The sequence below is a fragment of the Ahaetulla prasina genome, chromosome 2 (assembly GCF_028640845.1).
Source record: "Ahaetulla prasina isolate Xishuangbanna chromosome 2, ASM2864084v1, whole genome shotgun sequence".
In the NCBI taxonomy this organism is placed as follows: domain Eukaryota; kingdom Metazoa; phylum Chordata; class Lepidosauria; order Squamata; family Colubridae; genus Ahaetulla; species Ahaetulla prasina.
In genome coordinates this window covers 221,596,669-221,614,992 of record NC_080540.1, presented here as the reverse complement: position 1 = coordinate 221,614,992, position 18,324 = coordinate 221,596,669, and the positions used below count along the sequence as shown (strand labels likewise).

The 18,324-nt window shown below is 40.5% G+C and overlaps 1 protein-coding gene across 4 annotated transcripts in view; it reads right to left on the bottom strand.

The window, feature by feature from the left end:
• TTC39B (tetratricopeptide repeat domain 39B) overlaps nucleotides 1-18,324 on the bottom strand; it is a 79,665-nt gene that overhangs the window by 42,660 nt on the left and 18,681 nt on the right. For 3 of the 4 annotated variants that reach the window (XM_058171432.1, XM_058171435.1, XM_058171433.1), the window contains one exon: nucleotides 8,725-8,759. The exons of the other annotated variant lie outside the window; for it this stretch is intronic. In XM_058171432.1, the coding sequence (XP_058027415.1) occupies nucleotides 8,725-8,759 (35 nt within the window). The remainder of the gene's footprint in view (nucleotides 1-8,724; nucleotides 8,760-18,324) is intronic. 4 annotated transcript variants of the gene reach the window in all.

Sequence of the window (18,324 nt, the reverse complement as noted above, 5' to 3'; positions counted from 1 at the left end):
TTTTCTGCAGTCAATTTTAGCAGCTCCAATGTTGAGAAAAGACACAGTATACTCACAGAATTAAATTAGGCAACTTCTAGATGATTAATTGCAAATTGCTATGTGAAGATAAGCCTCTCCCAGAGCTGATTCATTTCTGTCACAGACAGGAAAAAAAACCCCAGCCAGTAACACCCTAAGAAGGTCCCATTTCCTTATTCCTCGTTACCAGTGGGCTTCTTATTACTTATAAAACAGAATAGATGCAAAAGTTCGCACAGCAGCAGGAATCCTCTGCATCGGATTTTACAGAAATATCCGTTGACAGGACTGCAGCTACAGCAGTACTGGCAGATGATGCCTCTGCATAAAGAGGATGCTGGGATATTTTCCCAATGTATGATGCAGCCTAATTCTAATCCATCACTGCCCAACTACAAAAGGGGAGAAACTGGATCTCAAAACAACTCAATGATTTCTATGTTATTATACTTAATCTATTAATGAACCCCATTTAAAAATCAATATCGTTATTCTTAAGGTAACCTTACAATAAACAGTATAGGCAACATTAAATGGAGATTCAATCTGCTATATCTAACATCTGATTTCTTTTCAGATAGTTGAAACTGTGACATTTATGTTAAATTGAATTAATATGAGATTGCCGATATTCAGGGATATAAAGAAGAAAGAACATGCCAACTTTTAAGAATTAATCTATATGAAATATTATTTCAATAAAAAATAAATTAACAACAATTCTTTAATTTATGATAGTAAGAATATAAAATTAACATTCCATAGATACTTAGGGTAAGGACATTTGTGAGCTCCAACAATACAACAATATAGCCGAGATATGTATGGTAGCATTGAATAAAGACATCGGTTAATTGTTTTCTGTAAAAAATCCAGGCAAAAAGAATGTTTGTGTAAGAACAATGTGTCTGAAAAAGAACATGTTATATTAAAAACAGAGTTATACTGAGAGTTGGGTAGCATATGAGTTTAATAATTACAGTTTGTCACACAATCAGCCCAGTGTTTAGATTAAATTTGGAATTCAATTTATTGTTTGTATTATTATTATTCCCATGAGAATACAAAAAAATTAAAATGATATTAATAGGGAAATTTGCAGAAGAAAAGTATCTGAAAGGAATAAACACTAAATACATAAATATTAAATACCTATATAAGGTACATGAAGTTTTTTATTACGGCATCTTCACTTCCAAATGAAAGATCCATATGCTCGCATGATAATACAGGACAGTAAAATCAATAACATGTATATTTATTTACACATCCCTAAAAGTATCTTGCATTACAGTAGTTTCATCAGAAATATTTTTACTTTTTTCTTCATGCTCTTTAACAATAGCAGTTTTTTAGTGCATCTATTAATTTATAGTTTGCCTCTGTATTTGGAAATGGCTACAGCTAATGTAACATAAGGCGTTCAAAAACATTTTTTCAATGCAAATATCATGGGTCTGTACATGGATAATTATGTTATATACATGTTATGAATAAAATCAAATGTAGGAATGTAGCAGACTTGGGGACACACTTTGTTATCTGGATTCCAAATGCCAATTTCAAACAAATCAGATTCCAATGCCAATTCCAAATTTAAAAGGTTGAGATTGGCTTCAGAAAAAATCTAAAATGCAGCTTCCAATTCAAAATGATGAACTTTCTATTGAAAATGATGAATATTCACATGATTGCAACTTCAACATAACCTTCATTTTCTTCCATTTCCCTTTTTTGGGAAAAGATTACTATATACCTCAACTCTGTAAATCCAAATTTAGATTTAGGGTTTATTTTAACCTTGCTGTTATTATTTTTCTAAATAACTTATTGCGACAGACATACTTAATACTCCTTCCTTCTCCTATTTTTCCCACAACAACAACCCTGTAAGATGTCTTAGGACAAGAGACAGTGATTGGCCAAAAGTCACCCAACCAACTTTCATGCCTAAAGTTGGATTAGAACTCAATATCTTTTGCTTTGTAACCTGGCGTCCTAACTGCTGGACTAAACTGCCTAAATTTGTTCTAACTACTTCACTAAGCTACAGTGAAAGACTACTGGAACCCTAGTAGTTTCAAAACAAGACTGAGATTTGCTTGGCCTCAGTGCTGAAATTCAAAAATTTTTACTACTGGTTCTGTGGGCATGGCTTGGAGGGCATGGTGTGGCTTGATGGGCATGGCAGGGGAAGGATACTGCAAAATCTCCATTCCCACCCCACTGTGGGGTCAGCCAGAGGTGGTATTTGCCAGTTCTCCGAACTATTCAAAATTTCCGCTACCGGTTCTCCAGAACCTGTCAGAACCTGCTGGATTTCACCTCTGCTTGACCTTCACTGAGGGTTGTGCAGTGTGAAGAGCCTGGTTGTTGTACAATGGCAGGGGGCTTGCTAGGGTTGAGATTACACACTGCTCCCTTTGGCTGCTGCCTGATCTCCAGGTACCTGAATATTCTAACATGTTACATGTGAGCAGAAGAACAGCCAACTGAGCCAACTGAGTGGGTGTCCTGGCATCCAGTTCTCCCCTACTCTGATAGTCCATTGTGCAAACTGGTGAGGAGGCAGGGTGCTTATGCTTTGTGACTGGTGCTGTCATTACAGTGGGAGTGCACTCTCTTGGCAGGCACGGCAAGGAGCTTACAGGTAATCTTTGAGTTATGATTATAACGGAGCCTGCCATTATGATCATAAGTTATAACAGTCAGTTTTATGTTTTTTTTAGCAGTTGCTAACAAACACTGTAGTTCCTAAGTGAGCCCATTATTCATTATGGTGTGGCTGTCAGCAAAAATGTGGTCGCATGATTGCGGGATGCTGCAAACAGGTGTAAATGCAGCTGTGTTGCCGAGCGCCCCAAATGCAGTCATGTGAATGTGGGGGGGGGACTGTTGGAACTTCAGATCCAGGCATTTCCCCTTTTTCAGATAGGTTGTAACTTCAAATGGTCATAAGTCAAAATTACCTGTAATTCACTCTTTGTGTAGTAGTAGTATTACCTTTATATTCTATTCCACAAAAATAACAAATGGTAACAACACCAAACTATAACATCAGCAAAATGAAGGGTTATAATGAATCGTATAAATTAATGAGGAATACTAGGAAAATATAAGGCAAGGCATAGGAAAAACTGGCATTATATGGTCACACTGACAAGAAACTGTAATAGCCCTCATAGAAGACTGATCCTTGGATAAGAAGCGAGGAAAGGCCTTAGAAGCCAATGTTTACTGATCCAGGGCTTATTAAGCAAGCAATGAAGATAAGTCCCATGTAATCATGGCAAGTTTGACCCCAAATTCTGACATAAATTTCTCAGAACAAACTTTTTATTGTGAATAGAGTCGTGAAGCTTTTTATATAAAACACTCTATCTGGAAGTAACTTAGCAAAAGAAACAACATCCATACCTTATGTGCTCTTCTGACAGCTTGTCAAATCCTGCCCTAAACATTCAGACTGCTTCTTCAACTCTGACCAAGGTTCTAAATTGACTGTGTTTTCCTGGGCCTCCTATCCTGGAACTCTGATTATAAATGGACTTTTGCACTCTTCAAAAAATATATTTTCAGCCCAGCTCCCTGGCTGCATATTAATTGCCAGGAGAGGTTTTAATTCACTGAAGTGTTTGCTTTAACTCTGCTAAAATCTCTACCCTAGACATAGCCTAAACTATAGGATTACCTCATACAGTTTATTCGGGCAATAAAGAAATATGTTCATGTATTTTCCATTTTATATATAGGACATAAGCTATTAAAATGTAAACTGAAACACGGCTCAAGCTTTCTTAGGTTTATAAAGAACACTGTTAAAGGATTCTTTTGACGTTTTTACTTCAAATATACAACATAAGAAACATAATTCTTATGTATTTCTTTTACGTTTGTGCTGGTGACAATACAGTATATCACAGGAGTACCCTCCCTCACATTTTGTAAATATTTAAGTATATTTTTTCATGTGACAACACTGAAGAAATGATACTTGGCTACAATGTAAAGTAGTGAGTATATAGCTTATATAGCAGTGTAAATGTGCTGTCCCCTCAAAATAACGCAACACATAGCCATTAATGTCTAAACTGCTGGCAACAAAAGTGAGTACACCCCTAAGCGATAATGTCCAAATGGGGCCCAAAGTGTTAATATTTTGTGTGGCCACCATTATTTTCCAGCACTGCCTTAACCCTCTTGTGCATAGATCTGTGAAGCTCTGGTGAAGATTGCCACTGGGGTCTCTTCCACTCCTCCATGACAATGTCACAGAGCTGGTGGATGTTAAAGACCTTGTGCACCTCCATCTTCCATTTCAGGATGCCTCACAGATGCTTAATAGAGTTTAGGTCTGGAGACATGCTTGGCCAGTCCATCACCTTTACCCTCGCCTTCTTTAGCAAGGCAGTGGTCGTTTTGCCCTGCGGCCCAGTCACCTAAGGGAGGGGATCATGCTCTGCTTCAGTATGTCACAGTATATGTTGGCATTCATGGTTCCCTCAATGAACTGTCGCTCCCTAGTGCCGGCAGCACTCGTGCAGTCCCAGACCATGACATTCCCACCACCATGCTTGACTGTAGGCAAGACACACTTATCTTTGTACTCCTCACCTGATTGCCACCACACATGCTTGACACCATCTGAATCAAATAAGTTTATCTTGGTCTCATCGGACCACAGGACATGGTTCCAGAAATCCATGTCCTTAGTCTGCTTGTCTGCAGCAAACAGTTTGTGGGCTTTCTTATGCATCATCTTTAGAAGAGGCTTCCTTCTGGGATGACAACCCTGCAGACCAATTTGATGCAGCATGTGGCATATGATCTGAGCACTGACAGGCTGACTGCCCCGCCCCTTCAATCTCTGCAGCAATGCTGGCAGCACTCATGTCTATTTCCCAAACCCAACCTCTGGATATCACGCTGAGCACGGGCATTCAACTTCTTTGGTCGACCATAGCGAGGCCTGTTCTGAATGGAACCTGTCCTGTTAAACTGCTGTATGGTCTTGGCCACTGTGCTGCAGCTCAGTTTCAGGGTCTTGGCAATCTTCTTAAAGCCTAGGCCATCTTTATGTAGAACAACAATTCGTTTTTTCAGATCCTCAGAGAGTTCATTGCCTTGAGGTGCCATGTTGAACTTTCAGTGACCAGTATGAGAGAATGAGAGCGATAACACCAAATTTAACACACCTGCTCCCCCTTCACACTTGAGACCTTGTACCACTACTGAGTCACATGACACCAGGGAGGGAAAATGGCTACTTGGGCCCCATTTGGACATTATCACTTAGGAGTGTACTCACTTTTGTTACCAGCAGTTTAGACATTAATGGCTGTGTGTTGCATTATTTTGAGGGGACAGCACATTTACACTGCTATACAAGTTGTATACACACTACTTTACATTGTAGCCAAGTGTCATTTCTTCAGTGTTGTCACCTGAAAAGATATATTTAAATATTTACAAAATGTGAGGGGATGTACTTACTTCTGTGATAGATCTTTCTTTCAGGATTTCAGCCAAATAGTCAAAATGCTGTAATCTCATAAATACACTGCTCTGCTTTTTCTCTTAGGTTAAAAGAGGCTTATAATTTTGTTAGATAATTTACTGGTAGCTGTTCATATAATCTGTCTCTCACAAACACACATAACACATCTGCACACCCACCCATTCTTACACAGAGTTAAAAACGATTTAGGCATCTGAACATTAATGATAAGTGAGTAGTTGGTACATATTTCTAGATGCCTAATAGCATATTCAGATAAAATTCTTTACTACCATTTCTCATTGGGACTCCAATATTCTAGATATCTGTACTTTTTTCTTTTGCTCTGTTTTCATCTCTCCTGCCTCTTGGATAGCAGTGAGAAAAATGAGAGTGCATCAGGTAACATTGTCTCCTTGGGTGACTGAACTGCAATTCCCATGTGCTTTAATCTCAGCAAAATCACTCTCCTCTGTGTAGCAATTAAGGTGAGAAAAATAATTCTAATGGGTGCCACAATATACCAATAACAGCTTTTTCTTCATACTAACTGGTATGTGTATGTGCACGTGTGCACATATATATAGTGTAAAGCTGGGGAGAATATATAGGAGCAGGGAAGACAGAATTGCCTGCTATCTACTAATTTTTCCTTGAAGGAATGTTGCCCACAATATAGAAAACATTGTCTCTCCATGATTTACCACTAGCCCAATCTTTACATTTACATTTATACAAACCATCAAAATCAAAATGTTTGGCACCTAACCTAATCAATATGGCACCTAAACTAAGGATTTGTATTATTCTTGTGAACCATGCTGGAATTTGATTCACAGCAGCCGTGGTGGTACAGTGGTTAGAATGCAGTATTGCAGGCTAATTCAGCTCCTGCCAGGAATTCGATCCTGACTGGCTTAAGGTTGACTCAGCCTTCCATCCTCCGAGGTCTGTAAAATGAGGATTCAGATTGTTGGGGGCAATATGCTGACTCTGCAAACCACTTAGAGCTGTAAAACACTGTGAAGCTGTATATAAGTCAAAGTGCTAACTGCTATTGCTATAGCAACTGCATGAGCCTTTCAAAAGACACAAAGCTTAAAACTCTGCTTTACTGATCCAAGGAAAGATGAATTGTTCACATGTATTCTCTTCTAAATATTTTGCATAGCTCACAAATATATTTCATAAATGCAGAATTTTGGCAAATGTAATGCTATATTAGCTCCTATAGAATAAATGAGTTTTGCACAGAAATTGACTTATTGCTGGCACAATGACACTATGCTTGAGAGTGTCCAGTCATCAATGTAACAGCAAATAAGGTAAGAGTGTCTGGTCACCTAAATTGTGAGAAAGAAGCAATGCTTGACAACCCATACAGGGTATTATATTGGCGATGTGGTCTTTATATCAAATACTTTAGATCAGTGATGGCTAACCTTTTTGCCATCGCGTACCAGGATTGGGGAGGGAAAGGCTCACGCATGCGCACACACATAATTCTATGTGCCTCGCCCACGCATGCATGTGTAACCCCACTCCCCCCCCCCACTCCTGGCACGTGATGGCCTGGTAGGCCCGTTTTTCTTTCTCACCTGGTTCCAGATCCTCTCTAAGCATCTGGGGAAGGTGTGAACAGCCTTCCCCATCCCCTCGGAGGCCCTCTGGAGGTCCAAAATGGCCCATTTCCCAATTCTGGTTGGACAGGAAGTGACATTTTTTGCTGTCCCCAGCCCCCAGACCCTCTCTAGGAGTCTCTAGAAGCTGGGTACAGCAAAAAAGTCACTTCCTGTCCAATCGGAAGCTGAGCCTCCAGAGGGCCTGGGGAAGGCTTAAGCTTAATGTTAACCCCTCCAATCTTGATTGCAGAAAATATAACTTCAGTAACAGAGTTGTTAGTGCTTGGAATACACTACCTGACTCTGTGGTCTCTTCCCAAAATCCCAAAAGCTTCAACCAAAAACTATCTACCATTGACCTCACCCCATTCCTAAGAGATCTGTAAGGGGCATGCATAAGAGCACAAACGTGCCTACTATTCCTGTCCTATTGTTTTCCTTCATTATATCCAATTAATATAGTTATTACATACTCATACTCATATATATGCTTATGTGTTGTATAGTTGTTTCATGCTTATGCGACAAAAATAAATAAATAAATAAATAAATAAATAAATAAATAAATAAATAAATAAATAAATAAATAAATGCAGAGAGGATCTGAAGCCAGGTGAGAAAGAAAAACGGGCCTTCCCCACCCACCCCCAGGCCCTCCGGAGGCAGGAAACAGCCTGTTTCCCTACTTCTGGTGGACCCAGAAGGCCCGAAAATTAGCTGGCTGGCGTACGCATGCGTGCCAGAGCTGAGTTGGCATGCCCACTGATATGGTTATGCATGCCACAGGTGGCACGCGTGCTCTAGGTTCGCCATCACGGCTTTAAATCTTGTGTTCTACCCCTTCCGTTTTGCTGACTAAAGTTCATTTTGTTATATAGTCGATCAAACTTGGCTAAGATTTATAGAAATTATAACAGCAAATAAGATCAGCAATTGCTTAACTTCTATTACATATTTGCTATATTTTGGACATGATCCTTGATAAGAGCCAAATAATATACAATCATTTTGTTCTGGCTCATATATTTAAAAGTAGCATAATATGGAATTCTAATAAAATAATATTTAGCATGGCGGAAGATACAGATCTACTATATTTCACCGTGTAATTGCTAAAGTTGATAGTGCAGGAATATGTGATTCTCAGGGCAAACAGAGTATAACATACTGTATAAGCAAATGGCCATCAATCTTGTAAACAAGAAGAAAACAAACATTTCAATCCACTCAAAAATTCTAGAGAACCATAGGAACTAAAACCCAGAGCCGGCATTTATATATTAGCTTAATTTCTGTACTCTATAGAAACTGATCTTCTACATATGGTAGGTAGGATTTCTATCTCATCCTCAATAAAGCAAAATATCCAGCTGTATTGTATCTAAGAGTTTCTTCTCTGTGGAAATCTTTGAATACAACTGGAAAACTGAGATTTACCGCTGAACATAGAGTGACTCAGAACTGGCATGAAATGAAGTAGGAAGAATAGAAAAGGTAGCAATATAGTTAATTAGATAGTATTTTTCATTTTTGGTTGTTTTCATTCATAACTGCTTGAAAAAAGAGGTAATAAAAGATACTTACACTGGGATGTGTTCAAAGGCATCTTCAAAGTTTTCCTGCAAATCAAATAAGAATAAATTATTGGAAAAGTCATTATCTTCCTATAAAAATCCAACAAGCTTCACTAAATACAGTATCATAGCTATGTACTGCTATTTCATACCTGTTTTCTAACAGAATTTCTATGCTATAAAAGAAATATAAGCAGTACATTGTATTGCAGAATATTGTAGGATTACAAGTGAAATATCCACATCCCTGAATCATTACTTCCCTAAACTTCAGTGAATAACATAATTTCACTGATCTTAGGAGCACTCAATAGATTAAGCATTTTCTTGTAGTGGACATAAGTTTCCCTTTTTGGTTAGGGAAGGGTAGATGGGGTGTTGGTCTTGCCTGATATGTTCGTTCTTGTTGAGTGGAGATAGCATCCGGGAACAGGTAGACCTGGTCTGCTAGCTGATTGGACTGAGTCTGTCAAAGCTGTGAGGACACGCCTCCTTCATCAACGGTCCCCAGCTTTTGGCGAAGGCGTAGAGACAGACCCGACGTGTCTTGTTCCAATGTACTTCCCGTTGCACCGAGAAGCAGCCGGACGTAAGGGTGGAGCTGGATGCTATCTCCATTCAACGAGAAGGAGCGTATCAGGCAAGACCTATGCCCCTTCTCCATTGTAGTGGAGATAGCATCCAGGAATGGGACACACCAAAGTTGGCTTGTCCTTACGGGTGGGTTGCAGTCTGGCCTGAGGTCCCCTCATCAGAATGTACCCTTTGGAGGACCCGCCTAGCAAAGGCTACCTCAGCCGAGGCATAGCTGTCCAGCTTATAGTATCCTCTGGAGGACCATGTAGCAGCACAGCAAACCTCTTCAATAGAGGCTTGCATTGCCTACGCTGCTGTTGTGGCAGCACTCCTTGCAGAATGGGCCATGATCCGTCTAGGCAATTGAGGGGCCTGTAGTTCATAGAATTTGGCGATACACGCCCGAATCCAGCAGCCCGGGGTTGATGGAATGACTTGGCTCCTAAGGAAGCTGGCTGGAATGACACAAAGAGTGACTCTGTCTTCCTGAAGGGGGAAATCCTCTTGATATAAATGCAGAGAGCCCTCCTCATATCCAGAGTTTGCCACTCTTTTTCCAGAACATGCACTGGGTTGGGGCAGAAGTTGGGCAAGTTAAGTTCTTGGACTCTGTGGAACCATGAGCTCACTTTGGGGACAAAGGAGGGGTCCAACCGCAATTGCCTATGTCCCGGTAAAATGGGGGCATGGAGATAAGCCTCTGACAGATCAATAGAGATGAGGAAGTCGCCCTCTCTGACACCGTCCAAAATAGACTGAAGTGACTGCATCTTGAACTGCTTGTAAATGATAAGGCAATTCAGCCTTTTCAGGTCCAGAATTGCCATGTACCTCCTCCCCCCGGAGGATTTTGGAATCACAAAGAGGATGGAATCAAACCCCATCCCCTGTTGGCCCTCTAGAACCAGTTGGATCGCTTGGATGTCCAACAGATATTGAATAGCGGTTTCCATGAGGGCCCGTTTTGCCTTGTCCCCTGAAACATGGCAGTGAATGAAAAACCTTGGGGGTGTGGAGAGGAATTCTAGGGAGAGACCCGATCAGATCATCTCCAGGACCCAGGCATCAGTAGTGATGTTCTCCCAATGCCTGGCAAAAAGAACCAGGCGTCTACCAATGGGACGGTTAGTTATGCAGTTGCTTCTGGCAACAGAAAGAATGACTTCCTCCCACACAAAAGGGCCATTTGGGTGGAAACTGTCTATTCCGTCCTGTCCTGTTGTTGTTTCTGCCTTTGAAAGAAGGGGTGCTATGAACGAGGTGATCCAAACCCGCTGTCCGACCCCCTAAAGGACTGGCGATGAAAATAAGGTGGTGGGCAGGAATCCCCTTGCTGGGACAGGAATGGGAGAGTCTTACGTTTATCTCTGGACTACATGAGAATAGGATCCAAGGATTCCCCAAATAGTGTCTCCCTCATGATCTGGTCGGAGGCCTGTTTCCACTTATGTTTGGCATCCGCTTGTCACTAATGGGGCCACAGGACCCTTCGGGTAGCCACTGAAGAGGCAATTGCCTTAGACGCAAACCTTGCTGCATTGAATGTGGCGTCTGCACAGAATCCCATAACTGCTGCTAATTTGTTAAGATCTTGATGGGACCGTGTGTCCCCAGCTGGAATCCTATCCTGCAGTTGTCTCAGCCAGATTAGTGAAGCCCGGTTAAAAAAGGAGGCTGCAGTGGAGGCTTTAACTGCCCAAGCGGCCACCTGATGGACTTTCCTAAGCGATTGTTCCGCTGTTTTGTCTTTAGGCCAGAAGGCATCCTCCAGGGAATCTGCCATCACGGAGGGTGCAGCTAACAGTGCCACCGGGGTATCCACAGCAGGCCTGAAGTGCCTTAGTCAAGTCTGGACCCATGTTGTAAAATCTTTTGTCCAGATTGCTGGGGTTTGCTCCTGCCCCTGGAGAGGCCCACTGCTTCTGCACAACATCCAAAAATAGCCAGAGTGAAGGGACTACCTCGGCCTCTGAGGTTGGTTCAGAGAACAGCGAGCCCATAGCCTCTGATGTGTCTAGTGTTGGAACCAGCAAAGGCTGGCTGATCAGGCATTAAGCCTTCGTCCTCTGACAATTCTAAGTCCCTGGGCATCTCTTCCTCAGGAGATCGATTGGAGGAACAGGGGAGTATGGTTCCTATGTGGACAAAAAATCCCCTGTAGCCTGAGCCAGGTGATGGAATTCTGTAGGCAAGGGAGGTTCAGAGTGAACCGAAGCAGCCCTCCAACATTGCTGCAAACTGGTCGCTATTCCTTTTGATAGCTTCAGATATTAAGGCTCCCCTCTCCGAAGGTAATGGAAGCTCCTGGGGGGGCCCTGGGTAGACCCCGTGGGAGTTGGGGTGAAGACTGCTTCCATGGATAAAGCCTTCTGCTTTAAGGACTGTTGCCAGGCAGCCACAGTTGCAAAGGGCTATGATAGGGAGCTGTTGCTGGGCAGATTAGAAATAGCAACAGAAGGCTCCTCTCCAGCACCATCTGGAGACCATGTTGATGGAGGCTGGCTGCCAAAAACATCAGGCAGCTCCAACAACTGCAGGGCTAATTGGCGGGAATCGATCTGGTGTTGGGTCTGAAGGGCTTCCTTTCGGCAATCAGTCTCTTTCTGCACCCTGGACACTTCACGATCAAAAGCCCTTTGGCTGTGCACTGCTTCTCGTGCCGTGGCTTTGGAGCCATTGCTGGAGGACCATGAGCCCTTAGAGAGCTTAGCGGCAGCCCTCTTGCTTGCAGGTCTCTGCCCCGAGGTACCCACAGCTCTGGCGCCCTGGCTAGACAGCGCACAGGTAGCCTCCACCAATGTGGCTTCTCTGTTAACCACAGCTGCCGCTGCCTCCATTTTAAGGTTGCTGCCAAGCAGATTCGCCCGACAAGGGCATTGTTGCTGATATCGCGATGGATCTGAGCTTTCTGAGTATGCCCGTGAATGGGCAGGGGCTCAAATAGCTCAGGGCTGTGGCTTCCAGTCGGCGAATGGTGCTTGCAGCAGTTTGCGCCATGCCAGAATAAACAGAAGTGCTGAAGCCTGCTGTCAACGAAGCCCCATGACAACTCTATAAGTGAAGCTCAAGCTCGCTGCCCTGTCAGAATCACCTCCTTGTGATCTGACCTGCCACTGTGCAGCCCTCAGCAGGCTCGAGCTAAAAGTTCTTCATGTTGGTAATCAGTGGTGATATAGCTGTCAAATTCAAATTCAAATCTTTATTGTCAGTACATAACATATGTACAATGATATTGGTTGAGCTCCCTCAGTGCACTCCTCCAACACAATACAACTCACAGTGAAGACAGAAAATCCCTAACCCAATAAATCATATTAACAAAATACCCAGTCCTATTGCACCAGTGTGAACATGTTACACATTGTGCTGGCCCTGCAGTCCATCATACTACATAGTTATGATGTTATTTCTCATTCAGGAGTCTGACAGCCTGTTTGTGCAGCTGGCTATACTTCTATATCTCCTTCCCGATGGTAAGAGGGTAAAGAAGTGATGACCAGGGAGAGAGTTGGTAGTATACCTTTCAAGTTGGTAATATAGCTGTCAAGTTGGTAGTATAGCTGTCTTGGAGAAGAATCCAGGAATTTGTAGACCTAAGCAAAAAAACACATCTGTCCTTAGATAGGACTGAGTCAAAAGCTGGGGACTGTTGTTGGTGTGGCCTCACAGCTTTGACAGATTCAATCCAGTTAGCTAGCAGATGAGGTCTACCTGTTCCTGGATGCTATCTCCACTACAATGGAGAATATATTTTTGTCAAATAAAAAAATTACAAAAATCCAATTCAAATACCAGGAAAATAAAATATGTAATCAAAACTGAGAAACAGGGAAGGTTGTACAGATGAGAAACAAAGTTTGAGAATTAGTCAAGTGAATATTTTTCCTGTTTGAAGAAATCATTTTCAGTCCAATCTTTTTCAGGATATAGGATTGCAAATGAAGGGAGTTATCATTCTGTAAATTAATCATCCTCTCAAATGTTATGCTTATACATTTTAAGATCCTCAAAAATTCTAAAATGCTTCAAAATCTGAATATTGCTTCACCATTAACAAATTATAAGGGACAAACTAAACACCCTTTCTCTGAAATAGATCCAGGAAAAATGGAAATGGTAAAGTAGTTTATCAGAATTGTTTTTAAAAAAAGTATACTAACAAATGAAAAATGAACGTACTAGTATTAAATGCACTTAAAAGAAAAATTCTCAAATTTGTGAAATCAAATTTGTGAATTCAGCTGAGTCTCCTACTGATATAATTCTGCAATTTACAATTAATGTTTTACAAAATTTATGCTTTTACATTTTTGTAAAATCATATCCCTAAAATAAATAGTATCAAGCAACTAAATATATTTGATTGCTGAGACATTTTAAATCATTGAGAAATGCTATTTTCTTAGTAGCCAGAAATTTGGTAGGAAAAATTTCTTGTAATAAACATGAAAAGGCCAGATTTTTATAAATACACTTAGTTCTTAAATGGAAAGTAACTAAAGATTTCTTCTACATTGTGAAAGAATACAAAGGGCACAAAACTAATCTGAAATTAGCTTGCTTTTGCATTTAAAGGCAGTATACAATAATGTATTGTCATGTTATCTATGCTTTTTCATCTCTTATGTACTTAGATGCAGTAAAAAGAAGTAAAAATTTGATCAATAAGACAATACAGATATCGTTCTTTGATGTGCCAATGACTAGAGACAGCATTACACAAAGCAGTAATGAAATGTTAAGTAAGGCAGACACCAGCAACGTACTACTTTTATCTGACTTTTTATGTTAAATTAGAGAATAATAATCTTTCAAGTAAATATTTTTACAATTATAGTTAATAGTTATTTATGACACAACTTTCTAAACATCAGATGAGAATTCATCATTGGGCCACAAGAATTTGATATAAATTACTGACAGTATTCTTATCTTTGCAAACCAAGCTCAAATAAAATGTATTCTACAGTTGTTTAAATTAGATGTGCCCACTATAAACATTTATTTCAATACTGAGCTTTGCCCAAGATCAAATATTATGAAGGGTATTGAAAAATGAAAATGAAAATGTAAATCTTTCAGAAAGATTTACAATGATAAAATAAGATAAGTGACAGTTTAAAGATTAAATTCAGTTATTGTGACAAGCAATTTTATAATAGAGAGCATACTCCATTAGAGGGGAAGAAAAGCCCAATCTAAAAACAACATTTGAGGGATGTGGTAGTTCAGTGGCTAAGACGCTGAGCTTGTTGATCGAAAGGTTGGCTGTTCAGCGGTTTGAATCCCTAATGCCACATAATAGGGTGAGCTCCCATTACTTGTCTCAGCTTCTGCCAACCCAGCAGTTCAAAAACAGGTAAAAATGCAAGTAGAAAAATAGGGACCACTTCGGTGGGAAGGTAACAACCATGTGCCTTTGCCATTTAGTTATGCCGGCTACATGACCATGGAGACGTCTTCGTACAGTGCTGGCTTTTCGGCTTTGAAATGGAGATGAGCACTGCCCCCTAGAGTCGGAAACGACTAGCACATATGTGCAAGGGAAACCTTTACCTTTACCTTAAAAACAACATTTAGGGAGGCAAATAGTTCTTTTGATCTACTGGAATACAGCATTGAGTTGTAATATTATGTAAAAGTAAAAAAGTTGAAGCCATATGTTATTATCTTATTCTACCATATGAAAAATTGTCCGAAATCAATGCTTTTCCTTCTTTCCCTTTCCTCTCTTCCTTTTCCCTCCTTTACATCCCCATTATTTTTATTTTCGTTTCAACTTTATATTCTAGTAAACTATTAAAAAATTAACGAAAAAATGTGTAATGTTACGTGGGAATGATCTCTGAGACCAGGGAGGATATGCAGCTTAGGGAATAGTCAGATAAGGAGCATAGTCTGCAGCTATATAATAGGCAGATCAAGAGGCCCAGGAGGAACCCTCCCTAAGTTATCAGGATGTAAAGGTGACAGCGGGAGAACTGCACTTTCAGACTTGCAAGATTCATGTAGTTTTTCAATAAAGCAGAATTAGTTTATCAGGCCATGTTTCCTATCTGGTCTTCCCAGTAAGGCTGACAAAAGAGTATTGCAATGCATGTTATTCCAGAAGAAGAAGTTCATGATGTTCTGGAGTTGGTTCATCACAGTCTTGTGAAAGAACAGAACATCTGGAATTCACTGAAATGTTTCATTCTTGATTCACTAATTTTCCACATCCCTGATATATAAGTTGTTTTGCTTTAATTACAAGGATATTTCACTGTGTTGGTTCATAAAATCACTTGTGTCTTATTTAGATTTGTATGAAAACCTGGGGAAAAAATCAGTATATTTAATGAATGCCAGCGAGGTGCTGCATTTGTGCAAACTCTGAAGTATCTCTAAATTATTTTTAAAGCTTACTTAAAAATGGAAGAACTAATGCAAAAGACAATTCCTACAGGAACCACTGGATGTATGTATAGGTATGTGTCCAACCCACCCATACGTACCTACATATACAGAGTTAGAAATTAAAAATGACCCCATCTCTGTGGTTCCTATATATTATGCCAGGCTGAAATAGTCTACATGTTTGTATTTGAAACATGGGAAATATTTGTACCAACACAAGTCTTTTTAAATATATGTATATGCCACATTTCAACAAAAAGTTCAATATGGTTTGCATCAAAACATTGGACATGTCATCTTTGTCAGTTTGTTTAATTTGGCAAATACTATCCATCGGAGCAGGTAGCATTTCTTGAAATGTGTTAGGACAATAGTAGTGTAACAACTTGTTTATATAGTCTTATCACTACTGCCCCATCTTGGCAGTAGCGGGAACAGCCACCCAGTTCAGAAGGTGTATTGGCAATTCTTTGGATTATCTCTAGCTGTGAATGTCCAACATGACTATTCACTTAGGTAGGAAGTACTGATCAGTGATATGGTTTCCTCTGCTTGTCAAACAAAGCCTGAAAAGTTGCACAAAGTATAATCCCTTAGTCAACTGGTAGAGCTCCTTTTATTATTTGCTTAGCAGCAGTAGTATAACTTTATTGATTAATTGACTGCCTCAAAACAATGGGCATCAGCCAGAATTGGATACAATAAAATGAGAAGGTAATATACAATAAAATAAGATAAAGGTAAGATAAAATAAACCTAAAAGAGTGACATAAAATAATGTAAGATAAAGTAGAATTTAGAGACATAAAATGAGTATTAAAATACAAAACATTATGTCTTCGGTACAAAACTAGGAAATTTTCACCCTTATTTCAGTGACTGAATAATGCATTTAATTTCTGTCACTGACACTTGTGGCCAAGGAGAGGAGTTATCAGGGGTCAGAAATTCAATAGCCATTTTTGCTGGTTGATACAACTTGGAGTTGGCAAAAAAATTAATGTAAACATATAACATCCTCCAAAACTAAAGCTGCTCTGTCCCCCACCCCACCTCACACAGAAGAACGCAGGAGCAAGTGTCTAACAGTCATTTATTCTACAACCGACCTGAATTTCCATTGTGGATAAAAGACTTGGCAGCTACAGTTCAAATGCCTGCCAAGTTCCTTATCACTGGCAGGGACACGAGTCCACGTGTCCGTAGGCCGTTGCCGGGGCAGCCAAGAGTTCACAGAATAATTCCTTCACACAGTCCAGGCCTTAACTCAAAAACAACCGATCTGAAGTTCATGCTTTGCAGTTTTTGTCCGTCACAGGGGCTACAGAGCAACTCCACCCGCTTTTATCCCCTGTGGGGTGTGGCTCAGTGACTCAGTAATCTCTGGGCCTGCCACACCTCTTCCTTTGCTGCGCACACCTCTCCTTCCGACGCTGCCTGGGATCAATCCAGGATTGATCCTCCTCACCCTCTGTCTGTGGGGGCTCCGACATGCCTTCTTCCTGGCCTTCAGCTGGCACTGAGGCATTGCCAGAAAGGAGGGACCTGGAGAGGGAGGCCTTGTCGGCTCCTTCCCCTCACTCTCTGAGTCATCCTCCTCCATGAGGTCAGGCTCGGGAGCCGGAATCACAACACAAGCTGAGATGGAGATATCAAGGAGAAACTTATGCTACTTCAGTATACGGGATATACGATGTTCCAAAATATGACTGTGGATGTTTTACATTTATGTCTAGGACTGTCTTTTCTAATTGCACCTTGATGTTGGGGGAGAAATATCAAGAGAAATATGGGGATAAGTATAAATTTAGCAGCATAACTTCCGATGATTTATAACTGATTTGAATAACAAGAAAATAGAAGGGGTCTTCTCCAAGAATCAATTCCTGCCCTTGTCAGCCCAACTCTGCCTTAGCAAGTACACACAATTCTCCTGAGGCTTGCTCTTTTATCTTGACTTTACATACATTGATCAGGATCTAAAATCTGGTATGTAAGTGTCTTCATCCCCAGTAGTCAACCATATCTTTTAGAATGATATGTCAAACTTGAAGAATAACAGTACTACATTTGACATTTGATGCTTTGGGTAGTTGGTAAAACAAAATCAATTAATGGTTTGGCTGCTTTGCGTTCTGCTACCAAAGCCTGACAGGGCTCTGAAAGAGTTAATCAGGCTTCCTTCCAGGAGATCAAGTATGCACTCTCTTGCTGTAGATAGCAGATTACCTGGGCAGTCCTCTCACAGAGGCAGGAGTGGAAAGATGTCCTTGAGGTTATCTGAAATTGAATTGTCACGCTTGTTTTTTAAATTGACAATATTCACTGGGCCAGGATGGATTAGCGGTTTTTCTGAATGAAACACACATTTTGGAAAACTGAAAAAATGTACAGAAAGGGCCTCATTTTATCCAGCGTTCTGGAGTCTGTGGATTGCCTGAATGTAAAATAAAATTCACTCACAACCTCTGCTGGATGGGAGCCATTCAGTCTTTTGTAAATCAATCAGCTGCTTTTTGTAGGGTAGCATCTGGCTTAAGGATAATTACTTTTTTTATCCCTATCGTTCTCTATTTGCTGTGCTATTTGATATTTGTAGGCTGCAAGTAGCATTTGTGATTTATATGCATCTCTCCCT